This window comes from Taudactylus pleione, unplaced genomic scaffold, assembly GCF_031769625.1.
Source record: "Taudactylus pleione unplaced genomic scaffold, aTauple2 ptg000830l, whole genome shotgun sequence".
Classification (NCBI taxonomy): Eukaryota; Metazoa; Chordata; class Amphibia; order Anura; family Myobatrachidae; genus Taudactylus; species Taudactylus pleione.
In genome coordinates this window covers 284,631-305,101 of record NW_028285232.1, presented here as the reverse complement: position 1 = coordinate 305,101, position 20,471 = coordinate 284,631, and the positions used below count along the sequence as shown (strand labels likewise).

Below are 20,471 nucleotides of genomic sequence, written 5' to 3'. Positions count from 1 at the left end.
AGCTAAGACTGTGTTTCTTCAGGCCATTGCTTCGGCCAGAAGGGTGTCAGATTTGGGGGCTCTCTCATGTCGCCCTCTCTTTCTGATTTTTCATAGGGATAGGGCGGAGCTTCGCACTCGCCCTGGTTTCCTACCTAAGATGCTATCTAGTTTCCACATTAACGAGGAAATTATAGTACCGGCCTTTAATTCCCCAGACCTCTCGGCTAGTGAGGCCTCCTTGGATGTGGTATGTGCTCTAAGGATTTATGTTGACCATACCAATTCATTTCGGAAGTTGGACTCCTTGTTTGTCCTCTATGGTTTCCGTAAGAAGGGTTGGCCTGCCACTAAGCAAACTTTGGCAGGATGGATTCGCTTGGCGATTTCTGAGACTTACATTCATGAGGGCCTTCCTGTACCATCCTCTGTTAAAGCTCATTCTACTAGGTCTGTGGGTTCCTTCGTGGGCAGACCGCCCTGGTGACTCTGCTGTTCAGCTTTGCAAGGTGGCCACGTGGTCTTCTGTCCATACCTTTGTGAGGTATTATGCATTTGATACCTTCGCCTCTCAGGATGCGTCCTTAGTGTGGCGGATTCTCCTTTCTGCACAGGAGTGTCCCCACCCTTAAAGGATACTGCTTTGGGACATCCCCAAGGTATCATGTGGATACCCTATGGACCCTGAATTAGAAAATATGAGATATGGTAAGAACTTACCCTTGTCATCTCTATTTTTACAAAGTCCATGGGGTTCCACAGGACTCCCGCCCTGTCGCACCTGTACTGCAGATGGGCTTTGATCTGGTCACCGGTTTTTCCGTCTCCTTCTGGTGAGAATGTAATTCTTGTGTGTTCCAGCATTTCTTCTCTCTCTTTCTTCTCCTCCGGCCTATAGCTTGTTACGTAACTGAGATGCCTTGGCTCAGGGGCGGTGACCCCAGTGTATCCTGGGAGGCTAAAATTTAACTCTGAGGTGCCCGATGTCTGCCGCCATCGCCTATACCTCAAGGTATCCTGTGGAACCCTATGGGCTTTGTAGAAATAGAGATAACAAGGGTAAGTTTTTACCATATCTCAGTCATTCCTACAGGAAACCGCAGCCCAAGAAATCTTGGACAACCAAAACGCCCGACTTCTAAGTCAGACGGTAAGCTTACTGTCTGATGGGGCCAACTTTTACAGTTCACCCAGGCCTGGCATCATACCATTGCAGATGGCAGGGTGCGAGAGCTAGTCACATTCCTGAGGCATCCCCTTCAGAGGTTTGTGGCTACAAACCTTCCTGCAGACCCAGTCAGAGCTTCGGCCTACCGGGAGTCTATTGGGGCACTCCTGAGGTCAGGAGTCAGTCCCCGTTCCTGCATCACAACAGGGAAGTGGTTATTATTCAAATTTGTGAGGATATAGAAGCAGGTGCACAAAATAGTCTGCTAGAAAGCCATCTTGTCAAATGAGCGGCTAGACAAAGTGGGAACTACAACCCACTAAAACAAATGTGAATAAAAGAAAGGTAGCGCTGATTGACAAAATAAAAACTATTTATTATTATATCACATGTAGCATGTTGCAATGGGACAAATAAAACAATGTGTCAATTCAATATCATAAGAGTACAATAAAATATACAAGCTGCAAATCTAATCTTCACTTAGCCCTCTCTCCTGTGCCCTCTGGAAATTCACTTCTGTCTATATTACACTGGTCCCCGTCCATGGCAGCTTCATCTCCAACTCCCAGAATCTCCTAGCCATTACCAAATCCTGGATTTGCCCAGCTGACACCAGGTGTTGCCATGGTGGTGGTGTTGGGGTCCTTCTATTCTCTGGTCACTCCTACCATCTCTTACCTTCTGAACCCTCCCTATCATTCTTTCCAGAATTCTCTGCGGCTGTGAGAACAAAATAAAGTTGTTTTTAAAAAAAAAAAAATCTTCAGCTCCCTCTGCCTGGCCGTGTTGCCCGCTGCAGACCAGGGCCGGCTGGGAGGTCGGGGTCCATGGCTACAGCCGGCCAGGTAAGTAAAGGGGGGGGAGGGGGGGCACACACAGAATTACCGTAGCTGTAATCAGTGCTGCGCATGCACCCATTTTGCAACTTACAGCTGCGGTAAGTTAGTATAGACAGGGAAAGTTTCTATTTTCTGAAAAGCTGTCATCGCAAAAATTACAGCTTTCGAAATAGATAGTTATGGAGAGGAGGAATGATGAATGCCTCCAGTAATTAGCTAAACCTCCAGAGAATTTTTAGTTCAATGGGAATCCTCTATTTTGCAATAGTCCAACCGGAAATGTCAATGAAGTGATCCAAGTAGACAGCTGAGACTTGATATAATAGCAGGAGCACAGGTGTATTAATTACTCACTCACACATTTCCCTGGTCACCCAGCAGGTGCACAGGTGTATTCATTACTCACTCACACATTTCCCTGGTCACCCAGCAGGAGCACAGGTGTACTCATTACTCACTGACACCTTTTCCAGGTCACCCAGCAGGTGCACAGGTGTATTCATTACTCACTCACACATTTCCCTGGTCACCCAGCAGGAGCACAGGTGTACTCATTACTCATTGACACATTTTCCAGGTCACCCAGCAGATGCACAGGTGTACTCATTACTCACTGACACATTTCCCTGGTCACCCAGCAGGAGCACAGGTGTACTCATTACTCACTGACACATTTCCCAGGTCACCCAGCAGGTGCACAGGTGTACTCATTACTCACTGACACATTTCCCAGGTCACCCAGCAGGAGCACAGCTGTACTCATTACTCATTGACACATTTCCCAGGTCACCCAGCAGGTGCACAGGTGTAACTCATTACTCACTGACACATTTCCCAGGTCACCCAGCAGGAGCACAGGTGTACCCATTACTCACTGACACATTTCCCAGGTCACCCAGCAGGAGCACAGGTGTAGTCATTACTCACTGATACATTTTAAAAGATCCGCAGGTGGAGCTAATTATTTCACTTGTGATCCTGTGAGGAGACCTTGAAAACATGCACTGTTTGGTGTCCTGAAGACAGAGTCGAGAACCTATGGACTAGATGAGTGTATTATAAACAATAAAACGATATTCTGTCTGGCCTATTGCAGAGGGTAAATCTGATATCGGGGAGGATTCCACTTCTCTTTATAATGTAATTTTAATGATTCCTCTAATGGTTACAGGTGTCGCTGGTGGAGGGTCACAAGTTTGAGCGAGATGTGGAGTTACTCGCTTATTACACGGAGGTGAACAAACCTAGTGTCATTGTGGAGGCGGGGCTTCAATCTACACAGGAATCAGGACCGGCTTCATCAGGTACCGCAAGCAAACACCCAGGGCTGGAGCTAGGTTTCCCAGCGCACATTGCCGTCCCATGCTGCATGGTCACCCCTCCCCCTCGCTTCCAACCCCCTGAGCGTACAGTATACCATTAACATTAGCGGGTGGGTGGCTTTATCTGGAGACGGGCAGGTTGTGGTGCGTAAGCATTGCCAGACAGTGTCTCCTCTTAATGTTCAGGTAGGTCACAGAGCTGCACCCTTCAGGCTATGGCACTCCGGGCGACAGCCCTGCTAGCCCGTGCCTTTAGCCACCACTGCAAACACTATATGTACCCCGTTCCCCACACCATGTGCAATAGTACAGCTTATATTGATCACTTTCCATATTAGCTCTGGCTCCATTTATCTTATACTGATCCCTATCCAGGCTAATGCTGGTTTCTTCCATCTTATACTGATCCCTATCCAGGATAATGCTGGCTTCATCCATCTTATACTGATCCCTATCCAGGCTAATGCTGGTTTCTTCCATCTTATACTGATCCCTATCCAGGATAATGCTGGTTTCATCCATCTTATACTGATCCCTATCCAGGCTAATGCTGGTTTCATCCATCTTATACTGATCTCTCCAGGCTAATACTGGCTTCATCCATCTTATACTGATCCCTATCCAGGCTAATGCTGGCTTCATCCATCTTATACTGATACCTATCCAGGCTAATGCTGGTATCATCCATCTTATACTGATCTATATCTAGGCTAATGCTGGCTTCATCCATCTTACACTGATCCCTTTCCAGGCTAATGCTGGCTCCATCCATCTTATACTGATCTCTATCCAGGCTAATGCTGGCTTCATCCATCTTATACTGATCTCTCCAGGCTAATACTGGCTTCATCCATCTTATACTGATCCCTAACCAGGCTAATGCTGGCTTCATCCATCTTATACTGATACCTATCCAGGATAATGCTGGTTTCATCCATCTTATACTGATCCCTATCTAGGCTAATGCTGGCTTCATCCATCTTATACTGATCCCTTTCCAGGCTAATGCTGGCTCCATCCATCTTATACTGATCCCTATCCAGGCTAATGCTGGCTTCATCCATCTTATACTGATCCCTATCCAGGATAATGTTGGCTTCATCCATCTTATACTGATCCCTATCCAGGCTAATTCTGGCTTCACCCATCTTATATAGATCCCTTTCCAGGCTAATGCTGGTTTCATCCATCTTATACTGATACCTATCCAGGCTAATGCTGGTTTCTTCCATCTTATACTGATCCCTATCCAGGATAATGCTGGCTTCATCCATCTTATACTGATCCCTATCCAGGCTAATGCTGGTTTCATCCATCTTATACTGATCTCTCCAGGCTAATACTGGCTTCATCCATCTTATACTGATCCCTAACCAGGCTAATGCTGGCTTCATCCATCTTATACTGATACCTATCCAGGATAATGCTGGTTTCATCCATCTTATACTGATCTCTATCTAGGCTAATGCTGGCTTCATCCATCTTATACTGATCCCTATCCAGGCTAATGCTGGCTTCATCCATCTTATAATGATCCCTATCTAGGCTAATGCTGGCTTCATCCATCTTATACTGATCCCTTTCCAGGCTAATGCTGGCTCCATCCATCTTATACTGATCCCTATCCAGGCTAATGCTGGCTTCATCCATCTTATACTGATCCCTATCCAGGCTAAAGCTGGCTTCATCTATCTTAAACTGATCCCTATCCAGGCTAATGCTGGCTTCATCCATCTTATACTGATCCCTATCCAGGCTAATGCTGGTTTCATCCATCTTATACTGATCCTTATCCAGGCTAATTTTAGCTCTATTTATCTTATACTGATCCTTATCCAGGCTAACTTTGGCTCCATTTATCTTATACTGATCCCTATCCATTCTAGTAGAGGCTCCATCCATCTTATACTGATCCCTATCCAGGCTAATGCTGGTTTCATCCATCTTATAATGGTCCCTATCCAGGCTAATGCTGGTTTTATCCATCTTAAACTGATCCCTATCCAGGCTAATGCTAGCTCCATCCATCTTATACTGATCCCTATTCTGGCTAATGCTGGCTTCATTTATCTTTTACTGATCCCTATCCAGGCTAATGCTGGCTTCATCCATCTTATACTGATCCCTATCCAGGCTAATACTGGGTCAATCCATCATATACTGATCCCTATCCAGGCTAATGCTGGTTTCATCCATCTTATACTGATCCCTTTCCAGGCTAATTCTGGTTTCATTCATCTTATACTGATCTCTATCAAGGCTAATGCTGGCTCCATCCATCTTATACTGATCCCTATCCAGGCTAATACTGGCTTCATCCAACTTATACTGATCCCTATCCAGGCTAATGCTGGTTTCATTCATCTTATACTGATCCCTAACCAGGCTAATGCTGACTACATCCATGTTATACTGATATCTATTCAGGCTAATGCTAGCTTCATCCATCTTATACTGATCCCTATCCAGGCTAATGCTGGCTTCATCCATCTTATACTGATCCCTTTCCAAGCTAATGCTGGCTTCACCCATCTAATAGTGATCCCTATCCAGGCTAATGCTGGCTCCATCCATCTTATATTGATCCCTATTCAGGCTAATGCTGGTTTCACCCATCGTATACTGATCCCTATCCAGGCTAATGCTGGCTCCATCCATCTTATACTGATCCCTATACAGGTTAATGCTGGTTTCATCCATCTTATACTGAACCCTATTCAGGTTAATGCTGGCTTAATTATCTTATACTGATTCCTACCCAGGCTAATGCTGACTTCATCCATCTCATACTGATCCCTCCCCAGGCTAATGCTGACTTCATCTATATTATACTGATCCCTACAAAGGCTAATGCTGGCTTCATCCACCTTAAACTGATCCCTATCCGGGCTAATGCTGGTTTCATCCATATTATACTGATCCTTACTCAGGCTAATGCTGGCTTCATCCATTTTATACTAATACCTACCCATACTAATGCTGGCTTCATCCATCTTATATTGATCCCTACCCAGGCTAATGTTGGCTTCATCCATCTTATACTGATCCCTATCCAGGCCAATGCTGGCTTCATCCACCTTATACTGATCCCTATCCAGGCTAATGCTGGCTTCATCCATGATATACTGATCCCTATCCAGGTGAATGCTGGCTTCAACCATCTTCTACTGATCCCTATTCAGGATAGTGTTGACTCCATTTATCTTGTACTGATCCCTATAAAGGCTAATAAAGACTCCATTTATCTTATACTGATCCTTATCCAGGCTAATTTTAGCTCCATTTATCTTATACTGATCCCTATCCATTCTAGTACAGGCTCCATCCATCTTATACTGATCCCTATCCAGGCTAATGCTGGTTTCATCCATCTTATAATGGTCCCTATCCAGGCTAATGCTGGTTTTATCCATCTTAAACTGATCCCTATCCAGGCTAATGCTGGCTCCATCCATCTTATACTGATCCCTATCCAGGCTAATGCTAGCTCCATCCATCTTATACTGATCCCTATTCTGGCTAATGCTGGCTTCATTTATCTTTTACTGATCCCTATCCAGGCTAATATTATGCCATCCATTTTATACTGACCCTATCCAGACTAATCTGACTCCATCCATTTTATACTGTTCCCTATCCAGGCTTATATTTTGTCTTCATCCATCATAGACTGATTTCTATCCAGGCTAATGCTGGCTTCATCATTGTGAGGATAACGGGTATTGATACCGTAGTTTGCTACACGTGCCCAAAACTTTAGGTTCAGCAATCGCACAGGTAAGAAGGAGAGAGAGGTACGGCACTTTTATTCCATAATAAGGTAAAACATGTTCTATACAATAGTTCATAAAAACATTAAAAACTGCAAAACACAAAATGACAGGGAGCTAGAATTATTCATATTAACAACTGTACATATGCAAATATAACGCATACTATATAATAAACCTCTAACTTATATTAAAGTCTGTTATGGGGATCATGGATAAAAAGTTACTTTTCTTTTTGTAAAACGAGGTACCACATGGATGTGCAATAAGGTACCTCTCATTTCATCACAATCATCTTAAACTAATTCCTTTATATTGATCCCTACCCAGGCTAATGCTGGCTTCATCCATATTATACTGATCCCTATCCCGGCTAATGCTGGCTTAATTATCTTATACTGATCCCTACCCAGGCTAATGCCAACTTCATCCATCTCATACTGATCCCTCCCCAGGCTAATGCTGACTTCATCTATATTATACTGATCCCTACCCGGGCTTCATCCATCTTAAACTGATCCCTATCTGGGCTAATGCTGGTTTCATCCATATTATACTGATCCCTACCCATACTAATGCTGGCTTCATCCATCTTATACTGATCCCTATCCAGGCCAATGCTGGCTTCATCCATCTTATACTGATCCCTATCCAGGCTAATGCTGGCTTCATCCATGTTATACTGATCCTTACCCAGGCGAATGCTGGCTTCATCCATCTTCTACTGATCCCTATCCAGGCTAATTCTGGCTTCATTCATCTTCTACTGATCCCTACCCAGGCTAATGTTGGCTTCATCCATCTTATACTGATCTCTTTCCAGGCTAATGCTGGCTTCATCCATGTTATACTGATCCCTATCCAGGCTAATGCTGGTTTTATCCATCTTATACTGATCCCTATCCAGGCTAATGCTGGCTTCATCCATCTTATACTGATTCCTATCCAGGCTAATGCTGGCCTCATCCATGTCATACTGATCCCTACCCAGGCTAATGCTGGCTTCATCCATGTCATACTGATCCCTACCCATGCTAATGCTGGCTTCATCCATGCTATACTGATCCCTACCCAGGCTAATGCTGGTTTCATCCACCTTATACTGATCCCTATACAGCAGTGATTCCCAACCTTGGTCCTGAAGGCACACTAACAGTCCTGGTATTAATGATATACATGATTGTGAACAGATGGTTAAATCAAAATAACTGAGGTACTAATTAAGTCACTTGTGCTCTAGTATGGCCATCCCTAAAACCTGGACTGTTATACCCCTTTTCCACCTAAATTCCGGGTCTGACCCGGAGTTGGAACAAAGTTCCTATCCGGATCAGACCCGGAATTTTGCCGGCGCCGACTCGGGATATTCCCGAGTCAGCGCCGCTCACACCGCAGTCGGGTCCGTGTTAAACCCTGCTAGTTACCTGGGTTGGATTGCCGGGTCTCTCGACCCGGCGATCCAACTCTCTCCCCTTTTACACCAGGGAGCTGCCCGGGTTAACCCTTCAAAAACCCGGGTTTTAGCTCCAGTGTAAAAGGGGTATTAGTGTGCCTTGAGGACCGTGGTTGGGAACCCCTGCTATACAGGGTAGAACTGTCTTAGTGCCCAGTGGAAGCCACGCTTTGAGCATGAAGCTTGTTAGGGGTCCGTTCTGTCTGTAGATAAATAGGTTATTTCTTCTTCAGGATCTATAGGCTCCACAGGGAGACCTTGGGGTGTAGGTGATGGATAGGATATCCGGACACTACGCAGTTAAATTTTAACTCCCAGGATGCCCCAGGTCCACTCTTCCTATACCCCGCCCCCAAGCCAGAGGTACCTCAGTTTCATTGGTGAACGTCCAGACTCTGGTCACTGTAAACGCAGGGATCTGCATAGCAGCCCTTAAACTTTTATCTTTTTACTTTATTTTTTTCTAACTAGAGTGCCCACAGCAGACAGTCGATAGGAAGTCTGCGTTGTCGCTCCATCACCCCTCCAGGCCGCGACCACAGTACTGATCTGGGACTCTCGGCGAGTGGCTGGGGGTCACGCTAGCAGTGCTCCCAGGCAGACCCAGACTGCAACCGGATTCAGGGGACAAGGTAAGATGGGTCACCGCAGGGGACAGACCGGAGGTCCTGGGGGTGGATGCAGGGTCCAGCCATCACGCTCCAGCCATCACGCTCCACTAGACCACCAGGGACACATTTGGTGTGGGAAGCCAGCGTCCTAGGGGTTAATAACCAGGCAGGGGAGATAGCCTTCCCTGTTTAAGCGGCTCCTCCCCTCAGCTCAGCACACCTTGCCTGTGAGATCTGGCTTCCCTGAGCTGCTCTCCTCCTCTGGACACACCCCCTGCGAGGTCTGGTTTACCTGAGCTGTTCTCCTCCTCTGGGCATGCCCCCTCTAAGGTCTGGCTGCCCTGAGCTGCTCTCCTCCTCTGGACACACCCCCTCTGAGGTCTGGCTTCCCTGAGCTGCTGTCCTCCTCTGGACACGCCCCCTCTGAGGTCTGGCTTACCTGAGCTGCTGTCCTCCTCTGGACACGCCCCCTGTAAGGTCTGGCTTCCCTGAGCTGCTGTCCTCCTCTGGACACGCCCCCTCTGAGGTCTGGCTTCCCTGAGCTGCTGTCCTCCTCTGGACACGCCCCCTCTGAGGTCTGGCTTCCCTGAGCTGCTCTCCTCCTCTGGACACGCCCCCTCTGAGGTCTGGCTTCCCTGAGATGCTCTCCTCCTCTGGACACTCCCCCCTCTGAGGTCTGGCTGCCCTGAGATGCTCCCCTCCTCTGGACACTCCCCCCTCTGAGGTCTGGCTTCCCTGAGCTGCTGTCCTCCTCTGGACACACCCCCTCTGAGGTCTGGCTTCCCTGAGATGCTCTCCTCCTCTGGACACGCCCCCTCTGAGGTCTGGCTTCCCTGAGATGCTCCCCTCCTCTGGACACTCCCCCCTCTGAGGTCTGGCTTCCCTGAGCTGCTGTCCTCCTCTGGACACGCCCCCTCTGAGGTCTGGCTTCCCTGAGATGCTCTCCTCCTCTGGACACGCCCCCTCTGAGGTCTGGCTTCCCTGAGATGCTCTCCTCCTCTGGACACGCCCCCTCTGAGGTCTGGCTTCCCTGAGATGCTCCCCTCCTCTGGACACGCCCCCTCTGAGGTCTGGCTTCCCTGAGATGCTCCCCTCCTCTGGACACTCCCCCCTCTGAGGTCTGGCTTCCCTGAGATGCTCTCCTCCTCTGGACACGCCCCCTCTGAGGTCTGGCTTCCCTGAGATGCTCTCCTCCTCTGGAAACTCCCCCCTCTGAGGTCTGGCTGCCCTGAGATGCTCTCCTCCTCTGGAAACTCCCCCCTCTGAGGTCTGGCTGCCCTGAGATGCTGTCCTCCTCTGGACACGCCCCCTCTGAGGTCTGGCTGCCCTGAGCTGCTGTCCTCCTCTGGACACGCCCCCTCTGAGGTCTGGCTGCCCTGAGATGCTCTCCTCCTCTGGACACTCCCCCCTCTGAGGTCTGGCTGCCCTGAGATGCTCTCCTCCTCTGGAAACTCCCCCCTCTGAGGTCTGGCTGCCCTGAGATGCTCTCCTCCTCTGGAAACTCCCCCCTCTGAGGTCTGGCTGCCCTGAGATGCTGTCCTCCTCTGGACACGCCCCCTCTGAGGTCTGGCTGCCCTGAGCTGCTGTCCTCCTCTGGACACGCCCCCTCTGAGGTCTGGCTGCCCTGAGATGCTCTCCTCCTCTGGACACTCCCCCCTCTGAGGTCTGGCTGCCCTGAGATGCTCTCCTCCTCTGGAAACTCCCCCCTCTGAGGTCTGGCTGCCCTGAGATGCTCTCCTCCTCTGGACACGCCCCCTCTGAGGTCTTCGGCGGCCATGTATGTAGCACTATAGCCGACCAGACACTGAGTCTGCGTAGTTGATTGTAGTGCCACTGTGCAGGGTATTTCTGCATTTTATGTGTCTTATGCTAGCGCTGTCTGTCTCTCTATTCAAACTGTCAGCATATATCTATACCTTTTTCTTTTTCTAAATGCTCTAACAGTACAAGGTGTGGTCAGTGTGTTTCTGATACCTCACATTTATTGACAGTATATTTGTGTGGTTGTCACATACCGTGTGTGTTGCACTGTGCCATATGTGAGCTTGTGTTCCTGCAGCTTGCCCAAGTCTCAGTCAGGAGCAGTATTTTGCTTTCCAACTAGTATCAGATTTACTCAGTGGTTGTATTATACTCAGTGCCATATTTTGTTCTTATTTCTCTACCACTAGGGGGTAAATTTACTAAGAATTGGGATTGACCCGATTTGCAATGATATTAATCTCGCTGTAAATCACCAGAACTCGGGTGATTTAATCTCCTTTTTGTTTGCAAATTTGCCAACAGGCGATTTGAGGATAAACGAGTTTGCAGATGATGAATTAGATAGAGATTCTCGGGTGATTTAAAGCAAGCTCGAGTGAGTTATCTCACCTGAGCATGCAGCGATTTCTATCAGCACCACTCTCCCGAGCAAGCAGACTGCACATATCAGTGAGATATATCAGTGAGATATGTGAAAGCTGCTTGTGTTGTATAAAAAAACGGGTTAATACTAGTTAAAAAAAAAACGACGTAGGATCCCCCCCAAAAGACTAACCAGCCCCGGACTTGTCAACCTGTCCTGGTTTCTAAATTTATGGGGAACAAAATGAGTTTAGTCCCACTGTAATTTAGAAACCAACACCAGGCTGCAGAGCCAGTCCTGGTTTTAATTATAGGGGGAACATATTGCGTAGGAGTCCCCCTATAATTAAAACTATCACCGGACCCAAACCGACCGGGCTGTAATGCCACAGCCCGGAGACCCTATTACCGGGGCTCCAGGGCCAAAGCACTATCAGCCCAAGCCGGTCAGGCCAAGCAGGGGATCTCCGGGGAGGTGGGGACCCCCCAAAAAAGGGACCCCCCCTCTTTCTTAATTCCAGGCTTGGTCTGAAGCCCGGGACTCTTCCCCACTCCCCTGGAGCGTTGGGTACAGGGGAAATAAAGTAAAGAATAGTAGAAAATTATTGTATTTTACAGTGGGACTACCAGCATGTGTGCCCTTTGGCACTTGTGGAACTACAAGTGCCAGCAGACGGCCAACACCCGTACTCCCACTGTAAAATAAATAGTTAAATAAAGACAAAACACACACATCGTAACTTTTTTACACAAGTGGGAACTGTCAGGAGCCGGAGCCAATCAGCGGCCGCTCTACAGTTAGCGGCCGCTGATATGGCTGGCGGGACGTGGGAAATCCTGTGACGTCCCATCACCTGGCATTCACAAGATATCTGTATGTGTGGCAACACACATACAGATACTGGGTCCATCTGGCTTGGGTTAGTTGGTTTGTGTTTTTGAAAAGTCCCGGGGATGCTACGAAGAGCAGCGCCAGGATGTAGGTGAGTATACAATCTTTTTTGCAGGGCCATGCACACAGATTCTACTTGGAGAAGAGGACAGACCAGCTGGTACAGGTAAGTATGTGTGATTGATGGTTGTGTGAAATAAACTTGTACTAGTCACAGTGTGTGTGTGTACTGTGCTTTTTTAACTATTTATTTTACAATGGGGGTACAGGTGCCGGCCACCTGCTGGCACTTTTAGTTCCACAAGTGCCAAAGGGCAGACCTGCTGACACCTGTAGTTCCATGGTAAAATACAATAGTTTTCTTTGATTTTACACTTTGTTACACCCATACCCATGGCTACAGGGGTGCGGGGAAGAGCCCCAGGCTTCAAACCAAGCCTGGGGTGCTTGGGAGAGGGGGGACCCCTTGGGGGGTCCCCACCTCCCCTGAGATCCCTGGTTTGGCCTGACTGGCTTGGAGTGAGAATGCTTTGGCTCTGGAGACCCAGTAATAGGGTCTCCGGGCTGTGGCTTTACACCTCGGCCGTTTTGGGTCCGATGCTGGTTTTAAATATAGGGAGTACCCTACGCTTTTTTTCCCCCCTATATTTAAAACCAGGACTGGCCCTGCAGCTGGTGCTGGTTTTTAAATTACGGTGGAACCCTACTCATTTTGTTCCCCATAATTTTATGAACCAGGACTGGCTGGCAAGTCTGTGGCTGGTTAGTCTTTTGTGGGGGGGACCTTACATCATGTTTTTTTACATTAATCCTATTTTAACTCTTTCTGGCAAGAAACGTACACAAAGCACAATGATTTGTGTATGTTTCTGCCAATCTCGAAGCTGAGGAGGTTGAGAGATTGAAAAGTGATTTTAGCAGAGAGTTTGCTCCTATCTCACCCGAGCTTGTCATCCCGATTTTTGGTAAATTTGAGAGATGTAACTTTTAGGTGATAAGTACCTCCGAGTTGCCCCGATGGTGATTTAAGTTGAGTTGGCTATCTCTCCCAATTGTAACTAAATCTATTGAGACATCTCACCCAAGATCGGACATTAGTAAATTTGCAAGCAGGAAAAAATGATTAAATCACCCGAGATGGTCATCTCGACCTATGTCTGAGAATGAAAATGTGCAGAACGAAGCGCGCACATGTGCGTACGCAAACCATCTGGCCGCTTGCGAGCGCACAGCGCTAGCAAGAGACTCTGAATGAGGTCCTCAGTCCCCATGCAGGAACCTCCTTGGGCTTCCTTTTCTGAGGTCTTGACATCCATTGCGGGCCATCTGGCGGTACCAGCTGTTTTCCCTCCTTATGGGATTTCCACAGCAGACAGTTTTTCCCTCACAGGGATTTCCTCAATAGATTTCAGCCATGCATGTACCTCCTATGCCTCCATCATGGGTAGATGCTCTCTCTACCACAGAACAGAGCCTGGAAGCCACCTCTACTGCCCTCCAGGACATGTTGCAGGGTGAAAAACCCCTTAAGCCGACTAAGCGTCATATGCCATCATCTTAGACTACGTTACGTTCCGAGTCTGAGGTGTGATCTAATGATGGGGAAATTGTGGATGCCTCTGACTGACTCCCCTCAGCAGGAGGTGGAGACTCGGTCTAGGGTTAATACTCCTGCTCTGATATGAGCTGTCCGTTCTGCCTTAGTCAGCCAGCTCCCCTGTCCAAATATGCTCTGTTCAAATAGATAAAGGTTACTTCGGTGGAATTTACTTTATCAGATCAGTTAGTTGATCATATGAATGTGGTGTGGCAATCGCCTGGAAAGCGATACCAGCCTCAAAGATGCCTGGCTTACTGTGACCCTTTTCCATAGGAACACTGTATTAAATGGGAATCACCTCCTGCGGTGGAATCTCATGTTAAGCGCTTAATTAAGAGTGCTACATTGCCTATGCCCTCCATTTCTTCCCTAGAAGATCCTACAGATAGGAAGGTGAGAGTTTGCCTGAAATCGATAAACTCTCTTTCAGGGGCTGCCACCCGGCAATCCATGGCTATCTCATGGGTGGCCAAGGCTGAGGAGTTTTAGGCCGACTCCCTTGAGGACTCCTTCCCTACAGATGTTTCCAGAGATCAGGTGACACTGGTTGGTGACATCCGTGATGCAGCCACGTATCTTGGGGAGGCTGCTCTGGGTTCCCTGTGGCTGCGATCATGGAGGGCAGACTCTGATTCTAAGAAGGGATTAGAATGCTTGCCGTACAATGGAGAAATCTTGTTCGGACCTGACTTGAACAAGATTGTGGACACATTGGCAGCAGCTAGGTCTGCGTTTCTGCCTTCAGCATCTACTTCTACAAGGCCACGGGCCTCTTCCTTTCCGTCCTTTCGGCCCCAATGAAAGCATAAGGGACAATCCTTTCCCAGTCAGCCTCCAAAAAGACTGCCAAGCCCAAGAAGCAGGCCTGGAGTACAAGATGACGGGATGGTACAGGCCCCCTCTGGGGGATCCAACTTTGGGATGCCAGCTTTTTCAGTTCGCCCAGTGCTGGTGTCAAACCACCACGGACACTTGGGTAAGAGTGTTTCTGCACATACTCTCCTTCAGACAAGGACAAGGCCTTGCAGATCCAGAAAGCCATACAGTCCTTGCTCCAAGCAGAGATCATAATACCGGTCCCTTTACGTTAGAGGGGGACAGGTTATTACTCTACTCCAGTGGTCGGGGAACAGGGGTAAATTACCCCACATGGGGTAAAAATTAAATTCCTGGGGGTAATGGACGGACAGCCGGGCATGCATATGAATCACTCTATAATATAGAATGATTCATATGCATGCCCGGCTGTGCCACAGGGAGGCTCTAAGCCGGCCGTCCGCTGAGATGGTATTACCAGCAGGCATCTGGCTCCTTCCCTGCAGCACTGCATTAGCAGGAGGTTGGAGTTCCCTTCTGAACTCCAGCTTCCGGCTCTCTCCATGTGCACTATGGGAGAGACTTCATGACGTCTCTCCCATAGTTCTGAGGAGCAGCCAGGCAGACAGGACAGCGGCGGATGCAGGAGCGGGCATTAAGGTGAGTGTTTTTATTTGTTTTGTTTTTTGTACAAGCGGCACTACAGGGGCATTATATGGGGGCACTACTACAGGGGGGCATATGGGAGCACTACTATAGGGACACTATATGGGTGCACTACTACAGGGGCACTATATGGGGGCACTGTTACAGGGGCATTATATGGGGGCATAACTATGGGGGTACTACTACAGGGGCATTATATGGGGGCACTACTACAGGGGCATTATATGGGGGCACTACTACAGGGGCATTATATGGGGGCAGTACTGTATATTTTCCTTCCTTTCAAATCAAGGGGGTAATGTCAGCGTATCTAAATATATTTTGGGGTAAAAGGTAAGAAAGTTCCCTGACCCCTGCTCTTCTCTCTTTCTGATTCAGAAGCGGAACGGATCTCATCGGCCTATCCTCAATCTCAAATCCCTAAACAAATTCCTCAGGGTACCTCGATTCAGAATGGAAACCCTACACTCATCATACTGGCTATGGATCCTGGGGATTTTATGGTATCACTGGCTATTCAGGAAGCATACCTACATGTACCGATTGCTCCCTTTCACCAGCATTCTCTCCGGTTTGCTGTACAACAGTATCATTTCCAGTTTCGGGCTCTGCCTTTGAGCCTGTCTACTGCACCATGGGTATTTACCAAAGTTATGGCTATCATGACGGCCCATCTGCAGGGATAGGGTGTCCAACTGCTACCACACCTGGATGACCTCCTGTTGTTGGCAGAGTCTCCATTGTTACTCCACCACCATCTGCAGCTAACAATTTCTGTCCTTCAGATGCACAGATAGTTAATCAATTGGAAAAAGTCATCCCTGACTCCATCCCAAAGGATGCTCCATCTGGGAGCCCTGTTGGTTTTCCAACAGCAGAGGATCTTTCTGACAGTAAACAAGATCTCCAGTGTACAGATGCGAGTATGCAGATGTCTCCACAGTTGCCAGGTGTCAATCCTCTCAGCCATGCAAGTTCTGGGCTCCATGGTGTCGACATTCGACATGGTGGAATATGCTCAGTTGCATTCCAGAAACTGATTCTCTCCAGGTGGAACAGATTACCCCATCAGATAAAGGCACAGATGATGGTGCTCTCTCCGAAGGTGCCACTGTCTCTTTCCTGGTGGTTGCATACCGATCACCTCACCAGGGGTCGCCCCTTTTGTATCCTGGACCGGGTGATCCTGACAACGGATGCCAGTCTCCATGGGGTTAGGGCACAGTAACTGGTCCACACTCTTTTCAGGGTCATTGGACTCCGGTCGAATCTGCTCTACCAATCAATATTTTGGAACTTTGAGCTGTCTTCAGGGCCCTCCAACTGGCCAGACACGTACTTCAGGGGAAACCCATACAAGTTCAGTCAGACAACGCCACAACCATGGCTTACATCAACCACCAAGGAGGTATCATGCATTCTGACATGGGTGGAAGGTCATCTCCCAGCCCTATCGACAGTGTTCATTCTGGGAGTTCTCAATTGGGAAACTGTCACGATGTGCATCCCAGAGAATGGTCTCTTTACCAATAGGTGTTTCAACTCCTAGTGGACAAGTGGGGCCTTCCAGAAGTGGACCTCATGGCCTCCCGACACAATCACAAACTACCAGTGTATGGGTCCAGGACAAGAGATGCCGGGGCGATCTTAGTAGACACTCTGTCAGTAAAGTGGACCTCCCAGTTTGAGGACATGTTTCCTCCAGTCTCTCTGCTTCCTTAAGTGCTTTGGAAGTTCAAACAAGATGAAGGCACTATCCTGCTGGTGGCTCTGGATTGGCCCCGACGTCATTGGTACTCAGATCTTCAGAGTCTCTCCATCGACACTCCGTTCCTGTTGCCTCAACGTCCGGACCTGTTGTCTCAAGGTCCTTGCCTTTACCCAGACCTGGGTCATCTGTCTTTGACGGCGTGGCTCTTGAGACATCCCTCTTAAGGTCCAAAGGTTTTCCCAGCTCTGTAATTAACACTATGCTCCGAGCGTGTAAGCCATCCTCTGCTCGGATCTTCCACAGAGTGTGGCATACCTATTTTCAATGGAGTCGTCCCAGAGGTTATGATCCCCTGGTGTTTTGGATACATAGTTTTGGCTTTCCTCCAAGTGGGATTGTATCTCTGTCTCCGCCTAGCCTCACTAAAGGTGCATGTCTCTGCTCTGTCATGTTTGCCCTCTTCCGGATATTCGCACCTTCCTGCAGGGTGTCCTTCAGATTCAGCCTTCCTTTGTCCCTCCAGTGGCTCCTTGGGACTTGGCTATAGTCCTTTGGGCCCTCCCTTTGAACCCCTGAACTCAGTGGATCTCAAGTGGTTCACAGCGAAGACTCTTTCTTCTGGCTATAGCTTCTGCCAGAAGAGTGACAGATTTAGGGGTGCTCTCCTGTAGCTCCCCATTTCTGATAATTCACCAGGACAGGGCTGTGCTTCGGACTCGCCCTGGTTTCCTTCCTAAGGTTGTTCCTAGTTTCCACATTAATGAGGAAATGATAGCCCGGCCTTTCAATCACCAGACCTCTTGGCAGGTGATGCCTCATTGGATGTGGTATGTGTCCTCAGGATTTATGTGGACCATACCAGTTCCCTTCAGAAATCAGACTTCTTGTTTATACTCTATGGATTCCACAAGAAGGGATGGCCAGCCAATAAGCAGATACTGGCTAGATGGATTCGTATGACTATCTCTGAGGCTTACACTCAGGAGGTTCCGCCTTCTGTTACTTACTGCTCATTCTACTCGGTCTGTGGGTCCATCGTGGGCAGCTCACCATGGCGCCTAGGCTGTTCAGCTTTGTAAGGCGGCCACGTGGTCTTCTATCCAGACCTTTCTAAGGCTCTATGCATTTGATACCTTTGCCTCTCAGGATGCTTCCTTTGGGCACCGGATTGTCCTCTCAGCGCAGGAGCGTCCCCACCCTTAACTGGGCTGCTTTGGGATATCCCCAAGGTCTCCCTGTGGAGCCTATGGACCCTGAAGAAGAAAATGAGAGTTATGGTATTAAGTTTTTTGTTAACTCTCTTTCTTCGAAGTCTATAGGGTCCACAGGGTACCCACAATGACGCACCTGGCTTCAGATGGGCTATGTTCTGGTCAATGATTTTCCGTCTCCTTCTCTGTGAAAGTGTGATCTTGTGTGTTCCAGACTTCCTTCTCTCTTAGCCTCCTCCGGCCTTTGGCTTGTTACGAACTGCGGTGCCTCTGGCTAGGGGTTTATGGAGAGTAGACCTGGTGCATCCTGGGAGTTAAAATTTAACTGCGTAGTGCTCGGATTTCTTATCCATCACCTACACTCCAAGGTCTCCCTGTGGACCCTATATACTTCAAAGAAATAAAGTTAACAAAGATAAGTTTTATCATAACTCTCATTTTTATAGTTTTCATGATTTGTTGCCAAGATAAGGAACATCTGCTGTACACTGTATATAAATATTATATAGAAGCCTTCTTATTCTCTGTTATATAATACGTCACATCTTTCCCCTCTATATTCTATAGGGACCATTATGACCGACTCTGTCATGATGTTGAATTTCTACCCCAGTTTCCCAGAGAGCCAGGAACAGTCCAGCTGTGGAGAGTTTATATTCCTTGTGGACCGGTCTGGGAGTATGGAATGTGCAATGAACTCTGAGCCTAATGCTCCACAGCGCATTCAGAGCGCTAAGGTGAGTGCCGGGGCCTCCGCGTCACTAATTATCAGGGCAGGTGTTTATGGGGGTTATAAATAGAGATGTGCGCAGACCCCTGTGTTTTGGTTTTGGTAAAAGCAGCATCAAGTGCTTTGCTTCTTTTCTGCTCTGGTTTTATAAAAACATCTAAAATCATGTAATTTGGACTTGTTTACATTCAATTCAAGATTCGGTTGTGTTCCGAACTTAAAACAGACCAGCAGTGGTCCAAAATGGGACTTGATTCGACTCGGAACCCCAAAGTTTGGGTGTGTTTGGTTTTCGTCAAAATTGAACCGTACATCTTTAGTTATAAATGTCCTGTGACTGGATATAACCTGCCCTGTGATTGGCACACAGGTGTTTGTTGTTTGTGCTCTCAATGCCTTGTGGTCAGCAGTGCCATGTTATGGATTAATATGTATCTCTGCTTATTTAACTATATTAAAATCTTGTGGGGATATAAATAAAATATGGAATAATTCTTCATTAGGACACATGAGATATGCACATCAGTACAGCAGAAACGTATATAACAAATTGTAGATGCTTTGGAATATAACTGCTAGTACAGCCTGAAAGACAGGAGAGCTTCAGTATGAGCTATTTTCATATATCATTTAGGAGACTAAGAGGGGAATTCAATTAGACACGATAAAATGAAAACGGAGAAGTTTTCAACTATTCGCCAGTTTTGTTGCAATATTTTTGCATCTTTTGGTAATGCGCGTCCTCGTTTTTTGCACTATCCTATTAGAAAAGACGTTTTAAACGCATATGTGCAAAAACTGCGCTTAGTGCAACGAGCAAAAAGTATAGCAACTTTTGTGAAAATGAGTCTGTACCCCATAAAAAGCCTAAGTGACAAAGAAAATCAATATAGAAGTATATTAAAAGCCCTAATAAAAGTATTTTGGGTTCTTAAATTGTGTCAAATGGCTGTTATATTCATATTTGCATAAGTGTGGACTATTATTAATAGTCCTTTCAATCACTCTCTCTCTCTCTCTCTACATGTAAACACAGTCTATACAATCTGACACGTCTGCCATTGGGATATATCCAGATTTTATCACTTTCTTTTAAACAGCCTAGCCATTTCATTTTATTTGTCCTAAACATCCATAATATCATATAAAATAGACATGACCATAGAGGCTTTGGTAGAAATGGTTACTGCTTTCATTGATAACATGGTGGGCTAGAAAAGCACAAAGCTATAGTCAGCTCTAGCCTGTAGTTACTTCATTAATTAGGGGATGGCTGTCCACCCTCAGCGCAGAGAAGAACCCACTCTCCCTTCACTCAGTACCATGCCCCCACACTGGTTATGCCCGGGATTTA

The 20,471-nt window shown here is 47.5% G+C and overlaps 1 protein-coding gene across 7 annotated transcripts in view; it reads left to right on the top strand.

The window, feature by feature from the left end:
* Positions 1-20,471, top strand: part of LOC148474560 (von Willebrand factor A domain-containing protein 5A-like) — a 259,425-nt gene that overhangs the window by 90,462 nt on the left and 148,492 nt on the right. For all 7 annotated transcript variants that reach the window (XM_088458408.1, XM_088458407.1, XM_088458406.1 and 4 more), the window contains 2 exons: positions 3,161-3,293; positions 18,955-19,124. In XM_088458408.1, coding sequence (XP_088314534.1) covers positions 3,161-3,293; positions 18,955-19,124 — 303 coding nt within the window. The remainder of the gene's footprint in view (positions 1-3,160; positions 3,294-18,954; positions 19,125-20,471) is intronic.